This window comes from Aquarana catesbeiana, linkage group LG03, assembly GCF_042186555.1.
Source record: "Aquarana catesbeiana isolate 2022-GZ linkage group LG03, ASM4218655v1, whole genome shotgun sequence".
NCBI classification, from domain to species: domain Eukaryota; kingdom Metazoa; phylum Chordata; class Amphibia; order Anura; family Ranidae; genus Aquarana; species Aquarana catesbeiana.
The window spans coordinates 666,701,341-666,719,230 of record NC_133326.1 but is presented as its reverse complement, the minus strand read 5'-3'; the positions used below and the strand labels follow the sequence as shown (position 1 = coordinate 666,719,230).

Sequence of the window (17,890 nt, the reverse complement as noted above, 5' to 3'; positions counted from 1 at the left end):
TGCGTTGCTTGACATTTACTAAGATTTTGGCCGCGCAGTGAACAAACGCATTTAAACGAGCGCAAGAGCCGCTTGCGCATGCGCAGTGCTTATCTTGACCTCACGCAGTTCTAAACGTACATGCAGGCACAGCAGGCTTGCTCAGAAAAAGTTACTTTCTCATTCTATTTTGGGCATATTTGTTACTTGGGCAGTTGTTACTAAACTTCCTCACATCACCCCATAATATTGGCACCTCCATCTTCTGTTAATATTGAATTGAAGATGCCGTGCACCATGTCCATAGTGGTGCTCAGATTTCATTCTCCCGTGCGCCGGGATTGCTATAGTAAATGGGGATTAGCGCTCTGTTACCGGCGCAAACGTTTCATAAATATGAAAATGTGCATTGTGCCTCTACTCATGGGGAAAACGTTTTGTAAATCAGCTCCAATGTTTTAAAACCTTTCCCATCTTAATCATAGACCATTGGTTGCAAGCAATCACTTTTTAAACTAAGATGATGTAGTTGTTAGGTTTGTATTTTTGTCAAATCGACTCTTTTGAAAATCAGCCAATAGTATCTAAATATCCAAAAGCATCCAAAGATGATCATAGATGTTAGAGGGTGATCAGACATCTAAAGGTCCCGTAGTACAAAGCACTTCTAGTTTTGATGTTTTTCTGGTTGATACCCACAAAGGGCAGCTAATACATCTCAGGTCTAGTTCTGTAAGCAGTCGCTCTTTCTGAAAGGTGCAATGTTTATTCCTACTTGATTGCAGATATGTATGCTTTTTTTTATTTTATTTTGTTGTTTAGTAAGCTTATTTTTCCAAGAGATAGATTCCTTCATTCGCCATGTCGTTGGAAACTATGCAATGATTTCCTGAGCTGCACCCGAAGGTCTCTTGGGTACCCTTTATACTTTATACTTACAGGCGTGGATCAGACGCCGCCGTGATTTTGATATACCAACCCGCACATGCTGTAGACACCTTAATGCTGGGCATAGCACAGTCACATGTGAGTGCAATCTTTGTCAATTTTTTAAAAAACATTTTTAATAAAACTTACTACACTATAAGAGATCTTCTTTGTGTCTGTGGTAGTCTGTTCCCTTATCCTCAGCCTTTCCTGGAGGGGGTCCCATAGTGGAGAGATGTCTACCTAGGATCCATCTAGTCCATTCAATCAAGACGCAATTTGACCTACTGTAAAAAATTTTCAAACACCTCTGGTGACTTGCCATCTACCTCATGAGCACTCGTGGTGAAGCTTGTTTTTGAAGGAACATCAAACAAGAAAATGTTATATGTATATGGTGTTGGGATTGTCACTTTGGACTTTATTAGTTTGCTTTTTTGCACATGGTATACCTATATCAATTTTTTATGATGTATTCATTCATTCAGTTTTTTTTTTTTAGCACCAACACCTTTACCTTTGCTCAATCACACTTTATACTTTGTTATCTTGACTACCTCCCTGTACTACGATAAACCTTTGTCATATTGTTTTATCTGGTTGTGAACCTTATAAGAATTTTTTTTCCTACTTTATGAAAACGAAAAAAACGATTAAAACAGACATCTAAGAGGTCCCCATGGACATTGTTGGTTCTCAGATATCTAAAGGTGTCCATAGATGTTAGATGGTTATCAGGCATTGAGAGGTGCCCCTGGATGTTGGATGGTGATTAGACATCTAAAGTTGACCGTGGACGTTAGATGGTGATCAGACAACTAAAGGTGTCCATTGACATTAGATGGTGATCAGACATTTACAGGTGCCCCGTCTTATAGACTTTAGGTGGTGATAAGACATCTAAAAGGTACCCACGGATATTAGATTTTGATCAGGCTGCTAAAGGTGCCCATGGACATTAGATGGTGATCAGACATCTAAAAGTACCCCAGCCTAGGGACTTTAGATGGTGGTCAGACAACTAAAGGTGCCCACGGATGTTAGATGGTTATCAGACATCTAAAAGGTGCCCAGGGACGTTAGATGGTAATCAGACATTTAAAAGTGACCATGGGCATTAGATGGTGACCAGACATCTACAGTATGTGTCAGCCTTCTTCCCAAATGCTGTTCTTTGGGGTGGGAAGAAATTAAATGTCCAATCTTTCACTGATGGCCAGGTAATGTACTTCCTAAAAGGCTAACTGATGCAAGACCTTTACAAAGAAGGTGAGAACTTCAAATTCATTTTTGTATGATCCCAAGTTATTGAGAGATATTACAGTCTGTTACAATATTGTTCTTAAACATAAATCAGTCTTTTAATAATAATAATAAAAAGCATATGGGTTGCACAAGTATAAACAGAGTGATGTGGATGGTTCAGAAACTATTTGTCCTATGCAATGTTTCCTATAAGATAGTGCAAACAAAAATATAACTTCTGACATTATAAGAAAATGATATGACATTCATAAAAATATATATATATTTAATCTCAAACAATCTAACAGTAAAATAAAGGAATTTAGTAAAAAAAAAGAAAAAGAAAAAAAAAAAAAAAAGACTTTAATAAATTAAAAGGCATCAAATAGAACCCGCTGCTGATGTAGGAAAGAGTATGTAACCCTTGACCAACCCTTGTGGTCACCAAACACTCACAGTACCCACCAATGTGACTTCCTCCGGATGCATTATGTTCTAATGACCATGTGTTGTCTGCATTTTTGTGTCAGCCCAAGTGAAGACAATTGGGGGCTTATCATTGGCTCGGAATAGTCTTAAAAGAATAGGGATTGTCTCTATTTACAGTCTCAGAGAACCACAAAGTCACACCCTTACATTTTTTATTAATAAGCAGAAAGATAATCAAAGCTTCGAAGTGCTAAGACTAAACTAATTAAAACATAGAAGTGATCCAGCCACTTCCCTCCACTAACTGGTCCAAAAAGCCAAGACAAAGCACAATGTAAGAAAACTTCTTGTGGTCATCCCTCCTTATTACTTGGCCTTGTTCAGTTGTCAAATGACATAAGCCCTCTTCATCAAACTAGGAAAATTGCATTGTTTTGCTTTTATCAAAAGAACACAGTAATCAGACTTTCTGCAACCTATACTGATCTTAGAGGGTGGCTTACTGGATCAGTATATGGGATCTACCATAAATGACTTGGTATTTAATGGAGCATCCTATGTGACTGCTTATACTGGCCATTAATGTAATGATAATTACCGATCAACCTTGGATGCACTTGTTGCAAGCTTCATTCGCAAAGCAATGATAACTATGGAATTTTTTGGCAATTGGTTTTTCTACCAGGACTAAAAATTCATTTTTTGGGGAATTTATTTATTAATCAAGCCACCCATTTAAAGACATTGGTTTTTCAGGCTCCCTTTTAGAAAGAGTGGGAGCAAAAAGAAACAATATTTTGTGATCCTAGTACTAGTTACTCACATTCAATTTGTTCAGTGATATCAAAGATGTTTTGGAGCTTATCCACATGTAAAAGGTGTCTACTTGTAAAGATAGGTAAAAAGGAGCACCCGATATCCAATAAACTGCTTGATCACTTGTCACTACTTTCAATAAAACAATCAAAAATTTGCCTTCCAGCTTGCATTTCATTGGATATTGGGCACTCCTTTTTACCTACCTTTACAAGTAAATACGGAAACAAACTTGAGATCATACCCAGAGGTAGCAGCCCAAGCCCCCAAAAAGGGCTTGCCACCACCTTTCTGATAATTTGGGCAGAAATCATCGGGAGAGAACCCTTCCAACCCACCCCCACTATTACCCACCCATAGACCCACAACAGGGTGAGTCAGTCCAGCACGATCTCCAACCCTAAAGAGGTTGGAGCTTATCTAAGCCACTTTTTTCAGTTCCAATGAGTATCAGGAAGAACACCTGAAACCAATCCCCATGGAATGTGTAGATGTTGATTGTTCAAGAACAGGATGGGAGGTGTATAAGTTGTAGAACCACCCATAATTTTCACACCTCCCATCCTGTTCTTGGACATTCAAGGTCTACACATTCCATGGTGGTTGGATTAGTATTAGGTGTGTGTATAGAAATGCTGAGGAATCTTTCTACCTCTCATTGGAACTGAAGAAGTGGATTGAATAGCCTCCACGACATTATAGAACAAGTCTATTTGAATGTGATTAACTACTACTAGATATACCATGACCTGGATAAATAAGAACCTTTCCAGAATAATTCCATATTGGTATCCAAATATGCAGCCAAGGAAAAATGACAATGACACAATTTACAGAGCATAGACTGAACGTTAATGGATGTAGAGCTCCCAGTAGCTAAGAGTATTTTCCCAGAGGAGGTTGCTGGTCTTGATAGAGTCGGTGAGCTGTCTACTGACATGAGTGTGTCATTGAGGTTGGGAATGTGCAAAGACAGGTCAGGATGGAGGGTGTGTATATAGGGTGTGCAAAGCAACAAGCTAACAATAAAAGGTACCCACAGGCATAGGAATATGGTTTGGAAATTTGACCGCCATCATATAATGGCATAGAATTATGGTGGTGTACGCATGGTTAATCACAGTGGCTGAGCGTAGACGTTTATACACTGTGCAGACACCTCAACCTCAAACATATTTTGAAAGAACAATACTGAGCAACTGGAAAATCTATACCAGTCCATTCTTGTCTCATTGGCTCAGAGGTGACTACACTGGTAGACCGACAATTATTTCCCAACCATCTGTTGTCGACTGGACAATAATTGTCCTATAACTATGGGTAGATAGTGGAGGACGCCAGAAGCCATCTCTGTAAAAAACAAAAGCAGCTTTTTCCTATAAATATTTTGTTACGCAACAGCTTTTTCAATTTCAGTACCTATTATAAAAAATCTGGTTATATTTCAAAATGTTTTATAATTCCTGTATTTAACATCAGCACTGTCTTTGACATGTTGGCTTATTTCCTATAGTAACACATTCTCTAGATAGTTTAACTTTTCTAATTTATGTTCCATACCTGTTTGTGCCTTATTGCTGGAACGGTTTCTCCTGATTTGACTCTTTGCGTTTGGTACCAACTAGTCATGAGCCAGAGTTCATGTATTTTCTTTTGACCAACTATGTAAGTGGACACAGAACTGACCTCATATGTATGGGGACATTTTACTGACTAACAATGTAGGGGACCTTCTCCACAGACCGCTAAGTAAAGGGGGGGGGGGTATTTACACTGGCCATCAATAAAAAGGTTCCCTTAACTAAACACTAATCTAAAGAGGTCTTTTTCAATGCCCACCTATGTAAATGGATCTTAAGAGGGGCCTTTACGATGACCCTTACCCATTACCATTAAAACACATTACAAGCAAAATACCCTAAAGCTTACCAAAAACACAAATAAAAAAATGCATATTTTAAATTACAGAGTTGTAAAGAGTACCTTATAAAGATGATTTCGGGGGCGTGAACAAAATTTTGCCATAAGGCATTGTGAATTCTTGGTACAAACTTGCCAAAATGCAATCACCTATGGACTTTAATGTGTATAACAACTATTCTTTTTTTAAATTCTGTATAAGTGTATATTGTAAAAAAAAAAAAAAAAAAGTTGCATAAAGGCTGTATGTGTGTTTTATTCATTTTCCAAGTGTGATTGAACCTTAACATACTATTTTATCACATGACTTCTGTCCAATCAGAGTGCTCTATTATCACTGATGGGTACCTGGCTACATTTCTGGGACCAGGTGAAATGAACAGTCGTTTCTAACATCACACACGATGTCATGAGGTCTTATATGAAGTGTTGACCCATCTATTGATGTATTAGTATCAGTAGTGATGTATTTAGGAGATAGGGACCAGTCCACTGGTGACGTCGTGTCACAATGTGGCCTGCAGATGACAGATGAGACCTCAGTGAAAGTTATGTTTGTAGAAGGAGTTAGATGTTCCAGCAGCACAAATATTTCAGAAGATAGATGTCTTAACCTGCATCAGACAAAATATCTCCACGAGTACAACCTGGAAAAATATTAACGGATCAGATGGTGCACCAAGCTCGTCCAGTGGCACATTGTATTTCAGCGTGTTGACCTGTCTACTCATATATGGTTTCCATGTTATAACCTAAGCTGCAAGCCAGTAGAAGGAAAAGGGTCCTCGAAAAGCATAGATTATTTCAAGCCACCCTTGTGTAGAAAGCTTTCGGTTTCTCCATATGAAGTTTATTTCATAAAGCCACTTTTCTGACATATAAACCTACAGGCACCTATCATTTTACAGTGCAAGACCTCTAATGTAGTTCACTGTTCAACATTGACCTCTATGAAGGGATCTTCTGACCGTGCGTCTGTGTACTTCATATTTCTGCTTCCACAAGGTGTACCGAATGCATTGGTCTTCTTCATCCGGCAATACAAGCCAACACCAACTGCCACCAGGACGAGAACGATTGCAATTAAAGAGATAATGGTCGTCTGCATGTGTTTTATCTTACTGTGTGGGTCTCCAGCATCTTGCGTTTCGATAGACTTATCTTTGCCTGAGGAGAAAACAAAATAAAAAGGTAAAACCCAGGTAAACACATTAACCCCGTGGCACAGAGCGTATGCTAATATGCAGCCCCCACTGGACTGGGCTTTTTTTCCGTGGTGTATCTGTCTTTGTGCTGGAAGCGTGCCATGGACAGAGACCGAGGGTCTTACAGAGAGCCGCGGGCCCCATACTAATGATCGGGGACCTGAAACTCCCAATTCCAGGTCACCTGATCACCTCCGATTGGCTATCATAGTGATCAGTCACATGTTTTCTCTCTCTCAGAATGGAGGAGAGAGATACATTGTATCTCTCTTTTTCCTTGCAGAGAGAAAAATAAAATAAAAAACTAATAAATAAAAAATACTACTAATAAAATAAAAAAAAATACAAAAAAAAAAAAAAAAAAAAACCTAGATCAAGGTTTAATCTAGGTCAGTGCCAGGGTTAGTGTTTGGGTCAAAGGTGAAGGTCAGGGTTGGTATTTTTTTTGGACAGTTATTTTGGGCCATTTTTCCTTTGATAATAATAAAAAAAAGACCACGAGATATCCATTACCATTTACCACCAAACGAAAGCCCAATTTGTCCTAAAAAAAACCACGGTATAATACACCTGGATGCACAAAGCACTTGTGATGATAAGTACGGTTTTACTAACACATATCAAAATTTGCAAAATTGTGCTTAGGCATTAAGATTTGTTTTACTCTTAACTCTTAACCCCCGTACACGCGATCGAAATTTCCGACAGCAAAACCGTGGAATTTTGTCCGAAGGGTGTTGGCTCCAACTTGTCTTGCATACACACGGTCACACAAATGTTGGCCAACAATTACGAACGTAGTGACGTACGGCAAGCCAATAAAAAGAAAGTTCAATAGTCATGTGATATCTCCATTATGAACGCTAGTTTTACAAGACCAAGCGCTTTCGGGTTGTCCTCGATTCCGAGCCTGCGTGTGTGTACTTTGGACTTTTGTCCGACGGACTTGTGTACACAACACACGCTCGAAAAGTCCAACAACAAACATTTGTTGGCGGAAAATTTGAGAACATGCTAGCCAACATTTGTTGGCGGAAAGTCCGACAACAATTGTCCGATGGAGCATACACACGGTCGGACTTACCGCCAACAAGCTCACGTTCAACATTTCCCGTCTGAAAATCCGATCGGGTGTACGCGGCATTAGACTGTTTTCCTGTTTGTAGAATCTAACCAAGTATTGTAATGCATTCATGTTATACCTTGGGCCAGGTTGCCATTTGCCTTGTTGTATTCTAGCGGTGTGCTGTTCAAGTTCCTGGGGGCCGCAGGTTCTGCTGGTTCTGTGGACTGCCCAATGTTCTGGTCCCGGCTTTGTGTCGAGGACTTCATGCTGGTCACAGGGGCTGTTGTTGGAGCGTTGGTTGTCGTGGTGGAAGGCTTCTCATTGGTGCCCTTAGAAAAATCTTTCTGAGAGGTATCCTCCTGACAGTTGCTGGCTGTGGGGGGAAAAAGGCCAAATATAAGGTCTACAAATTCCCACCATACAAAAATCACTAAACTTTTTTTTCTTCAGCTGCTACTTTTTGCCTATTGAAGCAGTATTAAAACCAAAAGCAAACATTATTTATATTGCAGCTTACCAATTCTTAGATGTAATGGCTGCATTCGTTTTCTATTTTAGTTTTTCTTACTTCTATTTTCATCTGGTGATCTGGCCAGTAAGTCTGTTGTTTTTCAAAAGAATAAGCTCTCTTCCAGATGTATCAGTTTAGATGGATGAGACAAATCATTTACCACTGACAAGGGTGCTTAGAATGATCAGCTTTTATTTATGTAAAACCTTTATCCCAAAAGGAAAAAAAAAAAAACTGTTTGCTGTAACTGATTATAAAGTGTGAGCTGGAGTTTAGCTTTAATATATGTGTATCTAAATCTTCTACATACATTTAATCCTCCCCTCCCACCCAGACTGACAATGCTGCTATCCAAAGGTGCCCCCTGTGCTTCTTCATCCAGAGTGGAGGCGCTCTAATACAGGAGGTGTGTTACTGGCCAGATCATCAGGTGAAAACAGAGGGGAAAATGCCTAAAAAAGGAAAACTAATGCAGCCACCACATCTAATGATTGTAAAGCTGCAATATATTACATTTTTGGTTTTGGGTTTAATACCGCTTTAAAGTTTAATGACAGAGTAGCTTTATGAACAGACAAGGGTGATGGCAAATAGATTTGATATTTTTTATTGGGTCAGTTAAAAGAGAAGTATGGCATTTTTTTTTTTTTTAGAAATCATACTTACCTAGGTGGATGCAGCATTGATGTGATCATCTGTCCCCAGCCGACTCTAAGACTGAGAACTGAGCGATGAAACACCGTTGATTGCTCAGACCTCAGGGCTCCATGAGCAGAGAGCCAGCGACTGTCAGTTACCGCTGTCTGCTCTGCCCCTCCCCCCACGTGAGCGCTGGGCTGGGGAGGGGGCAGGAGTGACTGGTTCGGGCTCTCACTGAGAGACTGAGCCGGATGTCGGTCGAGGCTCCTGGGTAGATGCCGACCATGGGCGTGTACACAGGGTGTGCCAGGTGTGCCTGGGCACACCCCAATTGCCCTGTGCGGTGCTGAATCCCCCTGCTTCCCGTCTCCCCCCCCTGCAGGTGCTGCCAGCTTCTCTCCTCTCCTCCCAGGAGCGAGGAAGGGGCGGGTAAATATTTCATTAACTGGCCCCTTCCTTATCTGAATGAACGCAGTGAGTGATCTGTACCGATCACTTCAGTCTTCGTTCTTAAGCATAGTAAACTAGGTTTACTGCAGGCTGCAGAGAAAGGGACTGGGGAATCTTTTTCAGAGTTTCTTTCTCTGTCTCGAAAGTAGAGTTGTACGATTCTGGATAAAATGAGAATCACGATTTTTTTGCTTCGAATAAAGATCATGATTCTCGGCGTAACATCATTTTTCACATTATACAAACAAATTGGGCTAACTTTACGGTTTCGTTTTTTTTTAAATCATTGAAGTATATTTTTTCCTAAAAAATTGAAAATTTTGAAAGACCGCTGTGCAAATACAGCAGGACATAAAATATTGCAACAATTGCCATTTTGTTCTCTAGGGTCTCTGCTAAATATATATATATATAATGTTTGCGGGTTCTAAGTAATTTTCTAGCAAAAAATTACAGGATTTTAACTTAAAATTTATAAAAATGCCATAAATCTATTCCCTATTTTGTGGACACTATAACTTTTGCGCAAACCAATCAATATACGCTTATTGTGATTTTTTTTTTTTTAACAAAAAATATGTAGAAGAATACATATCGGCCTAAACTGATGAAGAAATTATTTTTTTTTACATTTTTTTTTTTGGATATTTATTATAGCAAAAAGTATAATATATTGTTTTGGTGTGAACCCAGCCTAGAGCGGAACTTTACCCATAACAACTTATTAACAAATATTGTTCTTTAGCAAGGAACATACAGTATCTCACAAAAGTGAGTACACCCCTCACATTTTTGTAAATATTTTATTATATCTTTTCATGTGACAACACTGAAGAAATGACAAGAGCTACAGTTCATTGAGGGAACCATAAATGTCATCATGTACTGTGACATACTGAAGCAGAGCATGATCCCCTCCCTTCGGGGACTGGGCCGCAGGGTAGTATTCCAACATGATAATGACCCCAAACACACCTCCAAGACGACCACTGCCTTGCTAAAGAAGCTGAGGGTAAAGGTGATGGACTGGCCAAGCATGTCTCCAGACCTAAACCCTATTGAGCATTTGTGAGACATCCTCAAATGGAAGGTGGAGGAGCGCAAGGTCTCTAACATCCACCAGCTCCGTGATGTCGTCATGGAGGAGTGGAAGAGGACTCCAGTGGCAACCTGTGAAGCTCTGGTGACCTTCATGCCCAAGAGGGTTAAGGCAGTGCTGGAAAATAATGGTGACCACACAAAATATTGACACATTGGGCCCAATTTGGACATTTTCACTTAAGGGTGTACTCACTTTTGTTGCCAGCGGTTTAGACATTAATGGCTGTGTGTTGAGTTATTTTGAGGGGACAGCAAATTTACACTGTTATACAAGCTGTACACTCACTACTTTACATTGTAACAAAGTGTCATTTCTTCAGTGTGGTCACATGAAAAGATATAATAAAATATTTTCAAAAATTTGAGGGGTGTACTTACTTTTGTGAGATACTGTACATTCCACATTAATAATTATGTTACCAAAATTACCAGGAGTGCCGGCGGGGGACCCGAAAAGAGGAGGATTGGGGCTGCTCTATGCGAAACCACTGCACAGAACAGGCCTTTCATGGCTAAGCCTATTTCTGACATTTGTTGCTTACAAGTTAAAATCAATATTTTTTGCTAAAAAATTATTTAGAACCCCCAAACATTATATATATATTTTTAGCAGAGAATCTAGACAATAAAATGGCGATCATTGCAATATTTTATGTCACACGGCATTCACGCATCGGTCTTTCAAACGCAATTTTTTAGGAAAAAAGACACTTTCATGAATTCAAAACAAACGAAACGGTAAAGTTAGCCCAATTTTTTTGTATAATGTGAAAGATGATGTTACGCTGAGTAAATAGATACCTAACATGTCATGCTTTGAAATTGCACACACTCATGGAATGGCGACAAACTACGGTACTTAGAAATCTCCATAGGCGACGCTTTAAAAAAAAAACAAAAAAAAAAAAAAAACAAACAGTCGTGACTCGTGGCAATACCTCTTGTGTGATTTGAACACCATTTACATATGCGGGTGCGACTTACGTGTGCGTTTTCATTGCTGCGCGAGCTCGCGGGGTCGAGAAGCTTTAAAAAACATTTTATTTTTTCTTATTTTTTAAAATTTTTTTTACATTGTTACATTTAAAAAAAAAAAATATTGATCACTTTTATTGCTGTCACAAGGGATGTAAACATCTCTTGTGACAGTAATAGGTGGTGACAGGTACTCTTTATGGAGGGATCGGGGGTCTAAAAAGACCCCATATCCCTCCTTTGCACTTCAAAAGTATTCAGATCGCCAAAAACAGCGATTGTGAATACTGTAATTTTTTTTCAAAACGGCGCCATTGGCAGCCGAGTTGTGACGTTGCTTCCGTGTTTACACAAAGCAGACTGGAATGAAGCCGTTTCCGGCTTGGTTTCAGTCTCACTCGGCGGAAGTGCCAGATCGTGGATCGGGTCTCCCGATGGGATGGGAAGAGTGGCAGAAGACGGTGGGAAGAGGGGACGTCCCCCCTCTCGCTCCTCCGGTATAACAGCCGAGCGGCTTTTAGCCACATCGTTTGTTATCCCTGAAGAGCCGACCACCCGCTCTAAAGAACGCTACCGGGATGAGGCCGCATATGTGCGTACGGTCGGCGCTAAGGGGGTGTGATAGGTTTTGGTTTTTTTATAAATGCACCTTTAATGTCACTTTAAGATGGCTAACATTGTGCACTTAGCCTTACCTTTTCTTTCAAGGCAGTCAATTAGTTCTTTCACCAAGGGTTGATCTTTTTTAGCGCAGAATATTCTTCCATTTTCCAACTCTAATCTGGAAAAAAGAACGATGGAATTAGGAAATCGAATATTAAATTCAAACCTAAATAAACCTAATACATTTGAAAAAATGTACAAAGAAGTTCCTTGTAAAGTGTATCTAAACCACCAAAAAAACCAAAAAGTAAGATATTGCAGTTTACTTAGTTTAGATATCCTTTTACCTTTTCTCAAATTTCTTGATAACATTTGACACTGGAGCCATACTGGCTCTCCTACACTGGAAAAATGGGTTTTATAAGTAATCATTTCTGCTACAAAGAACTGGAACATTATTGTAAGTTTCGAATGACTTGGACCAATTGGATGGGTGCTCAACCTGTGGCCCTCTAGCTGTTGTCCCATCATGCCTCTGCCTGTGGGAGTCATGCTTGTACCTGTCAGCCTTGCAATGCCTCATGGGACTTGTAGTTCTGCAACAGCTGGAGGGCCTCAGGTTGAGCCCCCATGATTAAGCAAGACTCTGGGCTAGTTCCCCCCCCCCCCCCCACATGCACTGGGGCTGTGCCCGTACTGCATAGGCTAAAAGAGAAGTAGAGTTTTTTTTTTTTTTTACAGATTCATACTTACCTAGGTGGATGCAGCATGGGACGCTGCATCCACCTAGGCAAGTATGACACTGCATCCACCTGGGTAAGTATGATGCTGTATCCACCTAGGTAAGTATGAATCTGTAAAAAAAAAAAAAAACCCTACATCTTTTAACCCATGCAGTACAGGCAGAGCCCCACTGCATGGGGAATAAAAAAAAATTTGCCTGGAGTTTTGCTGTCCCTCGACGCTTCTACACTGAGAACCGAGCGATCGAACATCGCCAATGGCTCGGTTCTCACAGCTCCCCGAGCGGAGAGCTGCAGACTGTCAGTCAGCGGCTCTCTGCTCTGCACCCCCCCCCCCCCCCCCCGTGCTCACTGGAGCGCTGAGCTGTGGAGGGGGCGGCTCGCTGAGAGGCTGAGACAGGCATCAGTCCTGGCACCTGGCAGATCCAGAATTTATTGTCGGGATGACGCAGTGCCTGGACTGATATTGGTGACGTCAGCAGAGAGTGGACTTCAGCCCGCTTTCTGCTGAAAACAAGTCACAGGAGTGGAAAACTGAAGGATGAGAAAGAGTTAACATGACTAAAACTTTAAAAATAGCTGACAGAGGAATATAAAGGTACGACCCTTACCATTAAAAGCAAGCATTCATTGAACGACTCTCTTGTGTGCATTGGATGCTTCCAGAGCTCTGAAAGAATTCTCGCTGTTTGTCCAGGTCTTAGCAGATTTAACCCCTTAAAAAAACGAATTGCACTCCTGTGACCCATAGGAGAAGTGCAGCCAAACAAGCCCAGGCTGGACTTCTACTTTAACTGCTTGTATATGTCTAGGGCAGGGGTCTACAAACTGTGGCTCGAGTGCCAAATGTGGCCCTTTGCTAGCCTTTATCTGGTCCTTGGGGGACAATTCCTCCCACTGATATGAGGCACTATTCCTCCCGCTGATACCAACAATCGGGCACTATTACTTCCACCGATATCAATTATGGGATACTATTCCTCCCACTAATAGGGGCACCACTCCTCCTCCTATTGACCACCAACCCTGAGGCCATATTTATTCTCACTGATGCCGGGCCTGGGACATTTTCTGCTCCCGCTGGCCACGATCCGGCCCCCCTAAAGTCTGAAGGGCAATAAATTGTCCCTTTGTTTGAAAAGTTTGGAGACCCCTGGTCTAGGGGATTAGAGAGCCAAGATGCACTCACCTTATACACCAACCCTCCCAGCACAAGCTTCTGACCCCCCCCCCCCCCCCGTGGTCTTGCAGTCTTGTGCAGTGGACTGTTCCTGACGTCATCATGATTATAGACTAGCTCCGGACAAGAGGACGGCAGGTACAATCCACCGCTGGAAATGGGTGAGCACCATTTTCCGGGGGATCGAAGGATTTGGCGAGTATAAGCTCTGTGTTCACCTCTAGACAAAACGAGCAGTTGACGGGCACAGCCTCACTGCACTGTTTTCTTCAGAGTTCTGCTTTAAAGTTTCTTGATACAACTATACAATATATAAAAAACGAATTCCAAAAGTAAAATCCAATTAGGAGTAAAAGATATCCCTGAAAAAAACACTTACTTCTCCTATGCCTGCACCGCTGAATGCTGTTCTAATGAAGAGAATCTGCCAGATGAAGACCCTTCATAAACTGACTTGTCAGGGAATTCCAATCTCCTGGTCCCCCCCCCCCCCCCCCCACTGTACTCAATGGTTCAGTCTGCTGACCACTACCTAACTGCTGTGTCACTGCTGTGTCCTAGAGATATGTGGATCCGTGGAACAAACCTTTATGGGGCAGCAGGGGACCAAGAGTTTAACACTCCCGGATGTGTTTGTTTCTTCAGCCTAGCTCTCTTCATCAGAGTGGTGCAGGCAGCAGGAGAGGCAAATATTCAGTATTTTCTATAGAGTAAAACTTTTCTTTTATAGCAAAGTTGCTGTAACAGTTGCTTTAATGATTTAATTTTTGCCCAATTTTAAATGTCAGGTTTGGCTACATGTATTATTGTAACAGATTGCAAACAGCTTTTGGATATTGCTGTCTATCTCGACGGTTAATGTGGCACATGCCAGTTTCCTGCGCCATTTCCAGGTTTGTTCATCCCTCCCATGGTCCTTACCTTATAGTGTCTCTATGTGGACATCTGGAAAAACTTTTCACTTTTTTCTTTATCTCTTCTGTTAATTCTTTAGACGTTTGGCAATCTCTGCAACGTGCAACTTGAGGACCAATCTGGGAGACACCTGAGGAGAGATCAGAAAAGCTTCATGAATGGCTTATCCAAGGATGGGTCACTGGTTCTTAAAGTGGACCTTTCATGAGCCTGAATGATGCCTAAACCAAGATGGCTCCATCCTTGTGGAAAGAAATACACAAGAAGGCAATAAGAAAAAAAAACAAACAAAAAAAACACTCAATTTCATTTTAGGACTCCTTCTCACCATGTTCATTGAGCTACCTTTATCTTCATTGGCCAATGCAAGCTAAGCGCAAGGGCACATAGAAAACAAGTGTTTTCTATGTGCACTGTTCAGTCATACAGGTACGTAGGTCTGCATTTTTCCCCAAAGCACAGCAACACATTACATTGCACAGAAACCTGTTGAATACAGGTGTAAAGTTGCCCCTAAAGTGGAACTCTGGGTAAACACCCAAACACATGGTTGACATAAATATATTTTTTTCTGTTTTACCTCCCAAGGTTTTGCAATTTTATTCACCTCCAGTTTTGTTTTATACCCAAGACCATACCTACACAGCACTCCATATCCTTCACTCATTTAAAAAAATATATATATACATATTTTAAAGAAGTCACATCACCTGCCTAAGCTCCTCCCTCAAGAGCAGCCTTTCTCAACCTTTTTATCCTAGAGGGACCCTTCAAATAATGTTCAGGTCTCAGTGAACCCCTGAGACGTGAAATTAGTGAACCCTAATATTAAGTAGTCTGTCTTGGTAAGCAGAATGACACATTGGTGGTCAGTGAGAATCATACTCGGCTTGCAGTAGTAGTCAATGGAAAGAATAACCCCCTTACATTGGTGGCCAGTGGGAAGAATGCCCCTTACATTGGTGGCCAGTGGGAAGAATGCCCCTTACATTGGTGGCCAGTGGGAAGAATGTTCCTTACATTAGTGGTCAGTGAGAAGAATTCTCCTTACATTGATGATCAGTGGGAAGAGTGCCCCTTACATTGGTGATCAGTGAGAAGAATGCTCCTTACATTGGTGGTACATAGCTAGAATAACCCCCTTACATTGGTGGTCAGTGGGAAGAATATCCGCTTACATTGCTGGTACATGGAAAAATTTTTCCTTCTATTGGTGGTCAGTTTGAAGAATACCCCCTTACAGCGGGGGTCAGAATACCACCCTTATGATGGTCAAACATATAACAATCTGATCAATCAATTCTTCACAGGATTGGATAATATGATTGAATATATGAATAAACTAAAAGATAAATAGTGTGTCATCAATCAATTCAGAGCAAAACCCATCAATTTCATCAAAATTCTTCCGATGGGTCTGAATGTAAAATCCAGGTTGTAGAAAAGTAGATACATCAATATGAAAAGCTGTGCGTTAAATATATGTGAACGAATAACATATAATACACCCTATAAATTAAAATATAAGATGTCAATAAAAAAATCCTACAAGAAAAAAGAGAGACAATCACTCAGTGTAGTGTAATAAACATCCTAGTTATTAGTCCAAATAAATGTCTTCTTGTTTCCCAGCATATTCTTCTCACCAGCGTTCCACTCAGTGCTTGGGATATCGCCACCAAAAATTGGCACTCACCAAACTGCCATGCCTTCTCTAACTAAAGGAAGGCAGAGACCGCATAGAATCCAGAACAGTCAGATTCCTTTGATTCAGTTTGCCCCAAATCAGTCACAAAGCCTCCCAGTTCCCACCGCAATAAACATGATAGAACAAAGAAAAAAAGCTTGATAGTGTAACGCCATCCAAACGTGTTTTCTAATACAGAAGAAATATAAATGAAGTAAATAATTAACACTACACATGTAACCTCTGCCAGAGCCTGAGAACTGGCCGCTGCACAAGCTAATCTCCCAAACTGAGCAAGTAGACAGACAGGTATGCCCATCGCTAGCCCCGCCACTGATGCGTTTCGTCAGCACGGACTCTTTCAAAAGGAGAAAAAAATCCATGCTGATGAAAAGCACTTGTTTCTGCTTGCCAACCGCCCTATAGTTCATTTTTTTCCTCATTAATGTACACACAGCACCCCATATTGACAGAAAAACACAGAATTGTTGACATTTTTGCAGATTTATTAAAAAAGAAAAACTGAAATATCACACGGTCCTAAGTATTCAGACCCTTTGCTCAGTATTTAGTAGAAGCACCCTTTTGATCTAATACAGCCATGAGTCTTTTTGGGAAAGATGCAACAAGTTTTCCACACCTGGATTTGGGGATCCTCTGCCATTCCTCCTTGCAGATCCTTTCCAGTTCTGTTAGGTTGGATGGTAAACGTAGGTGAACAGCCATTTTTAGGTCTCTCCAGAGATGCTCAATTGGGTTTAAGTCAGGGCTCTGGCTGGGCCATTCAAGAACAGTCACGGAGTTGTTGTGAAGCCACTCCTTCGTTATTTTAGCTGTGTGCTTAGGGTCATTGTCTTGTTGGAAGATAAACCTTTGGCCCAGTCTGAGGTTCTGAGCACTCTGGAGAAGGTTTTCGTCCAGGATATACCTGTACTTGGCCGCATTCATCTTTCCCTCGATTGCAACCAGTCGTCCTGTCCCTGCAGCTGAAAAACACCCCCACAGCATGATGCTGCCACCATCATGCTTCACTGTTGGAACTGTATTGGACAGGTGATGAGCAGTGCCTGGTTTTCTCCACACATACTTAGAATTAAGGCCAAAAAGTTCTATCTTGGTCTCATCAGACCAAAGAATCTTATTTCTCACCATCTTGGAGTCCTTCAGGTGTTTTTTTAGCAAACTCCATGCAGGCTTTTATGTGTCTTGCACTGAAGAGAGGCTTTCGTCGGGCCACTCTGCCATAAAGCCCCGACTGGTGGAGGGCTGCAGTGATGGTTGACTTTCTACAACTTTCTCCTATCTCCCGACTGCATCTCTGGAGCTCAGCCACAGTGATCTTTGGGTTCTTCCTTACCTCTCTCACCAAGGTTCTTCTCCCCTGATAGCTAAGTTTGGCCGGACAGCCAGCTCTAGGAAGGGTTCTGGTCTTCCCAAACGTCTTCCATTTAAGGATTATGGAGGCCACTGTGCTCTTAGGAACCTTAAGTGCAGCAGAA

The 17,890-nt window shown here is 41.1% G+C and overlaps 1 protein-coding gene across 1 annotated transcript in view; it reads right to left on the bottom strand.

Moving 5' to 3' along the window:
* Positions 1–2,242: 2,242 nt before the first annotated feature.
* Positions 2,243–17,890, bottom strand: part of LOC141133448 (uncharacterized) — a 66,240-nt gene continuing 50,592 nt past the window's right edge. The window contains exons 3-6 of the mRNA XM_073622830.1: positions 14,711–14,834; positions 11,959–12,044; positions 7,724–7,960; positions 2,243–6,483 (exon numbers count right to left, since the gene is read on the bottom strand). Of these exons, the coding sequence (XP_073478931.1) occupies positions 6,245–6,483; positions 7,724–7,960; positions 11,959–12,044; positions 14,711–14,834 (686 nt within the window). The 3' untranslated portion in view covers positions 2,243–6,244. The remainder of the gene's footprint in view (positions 6,484–7,723; positions 7,961–11,958; positions 12,045–14,710; positions 14,835–17,890) is intronic.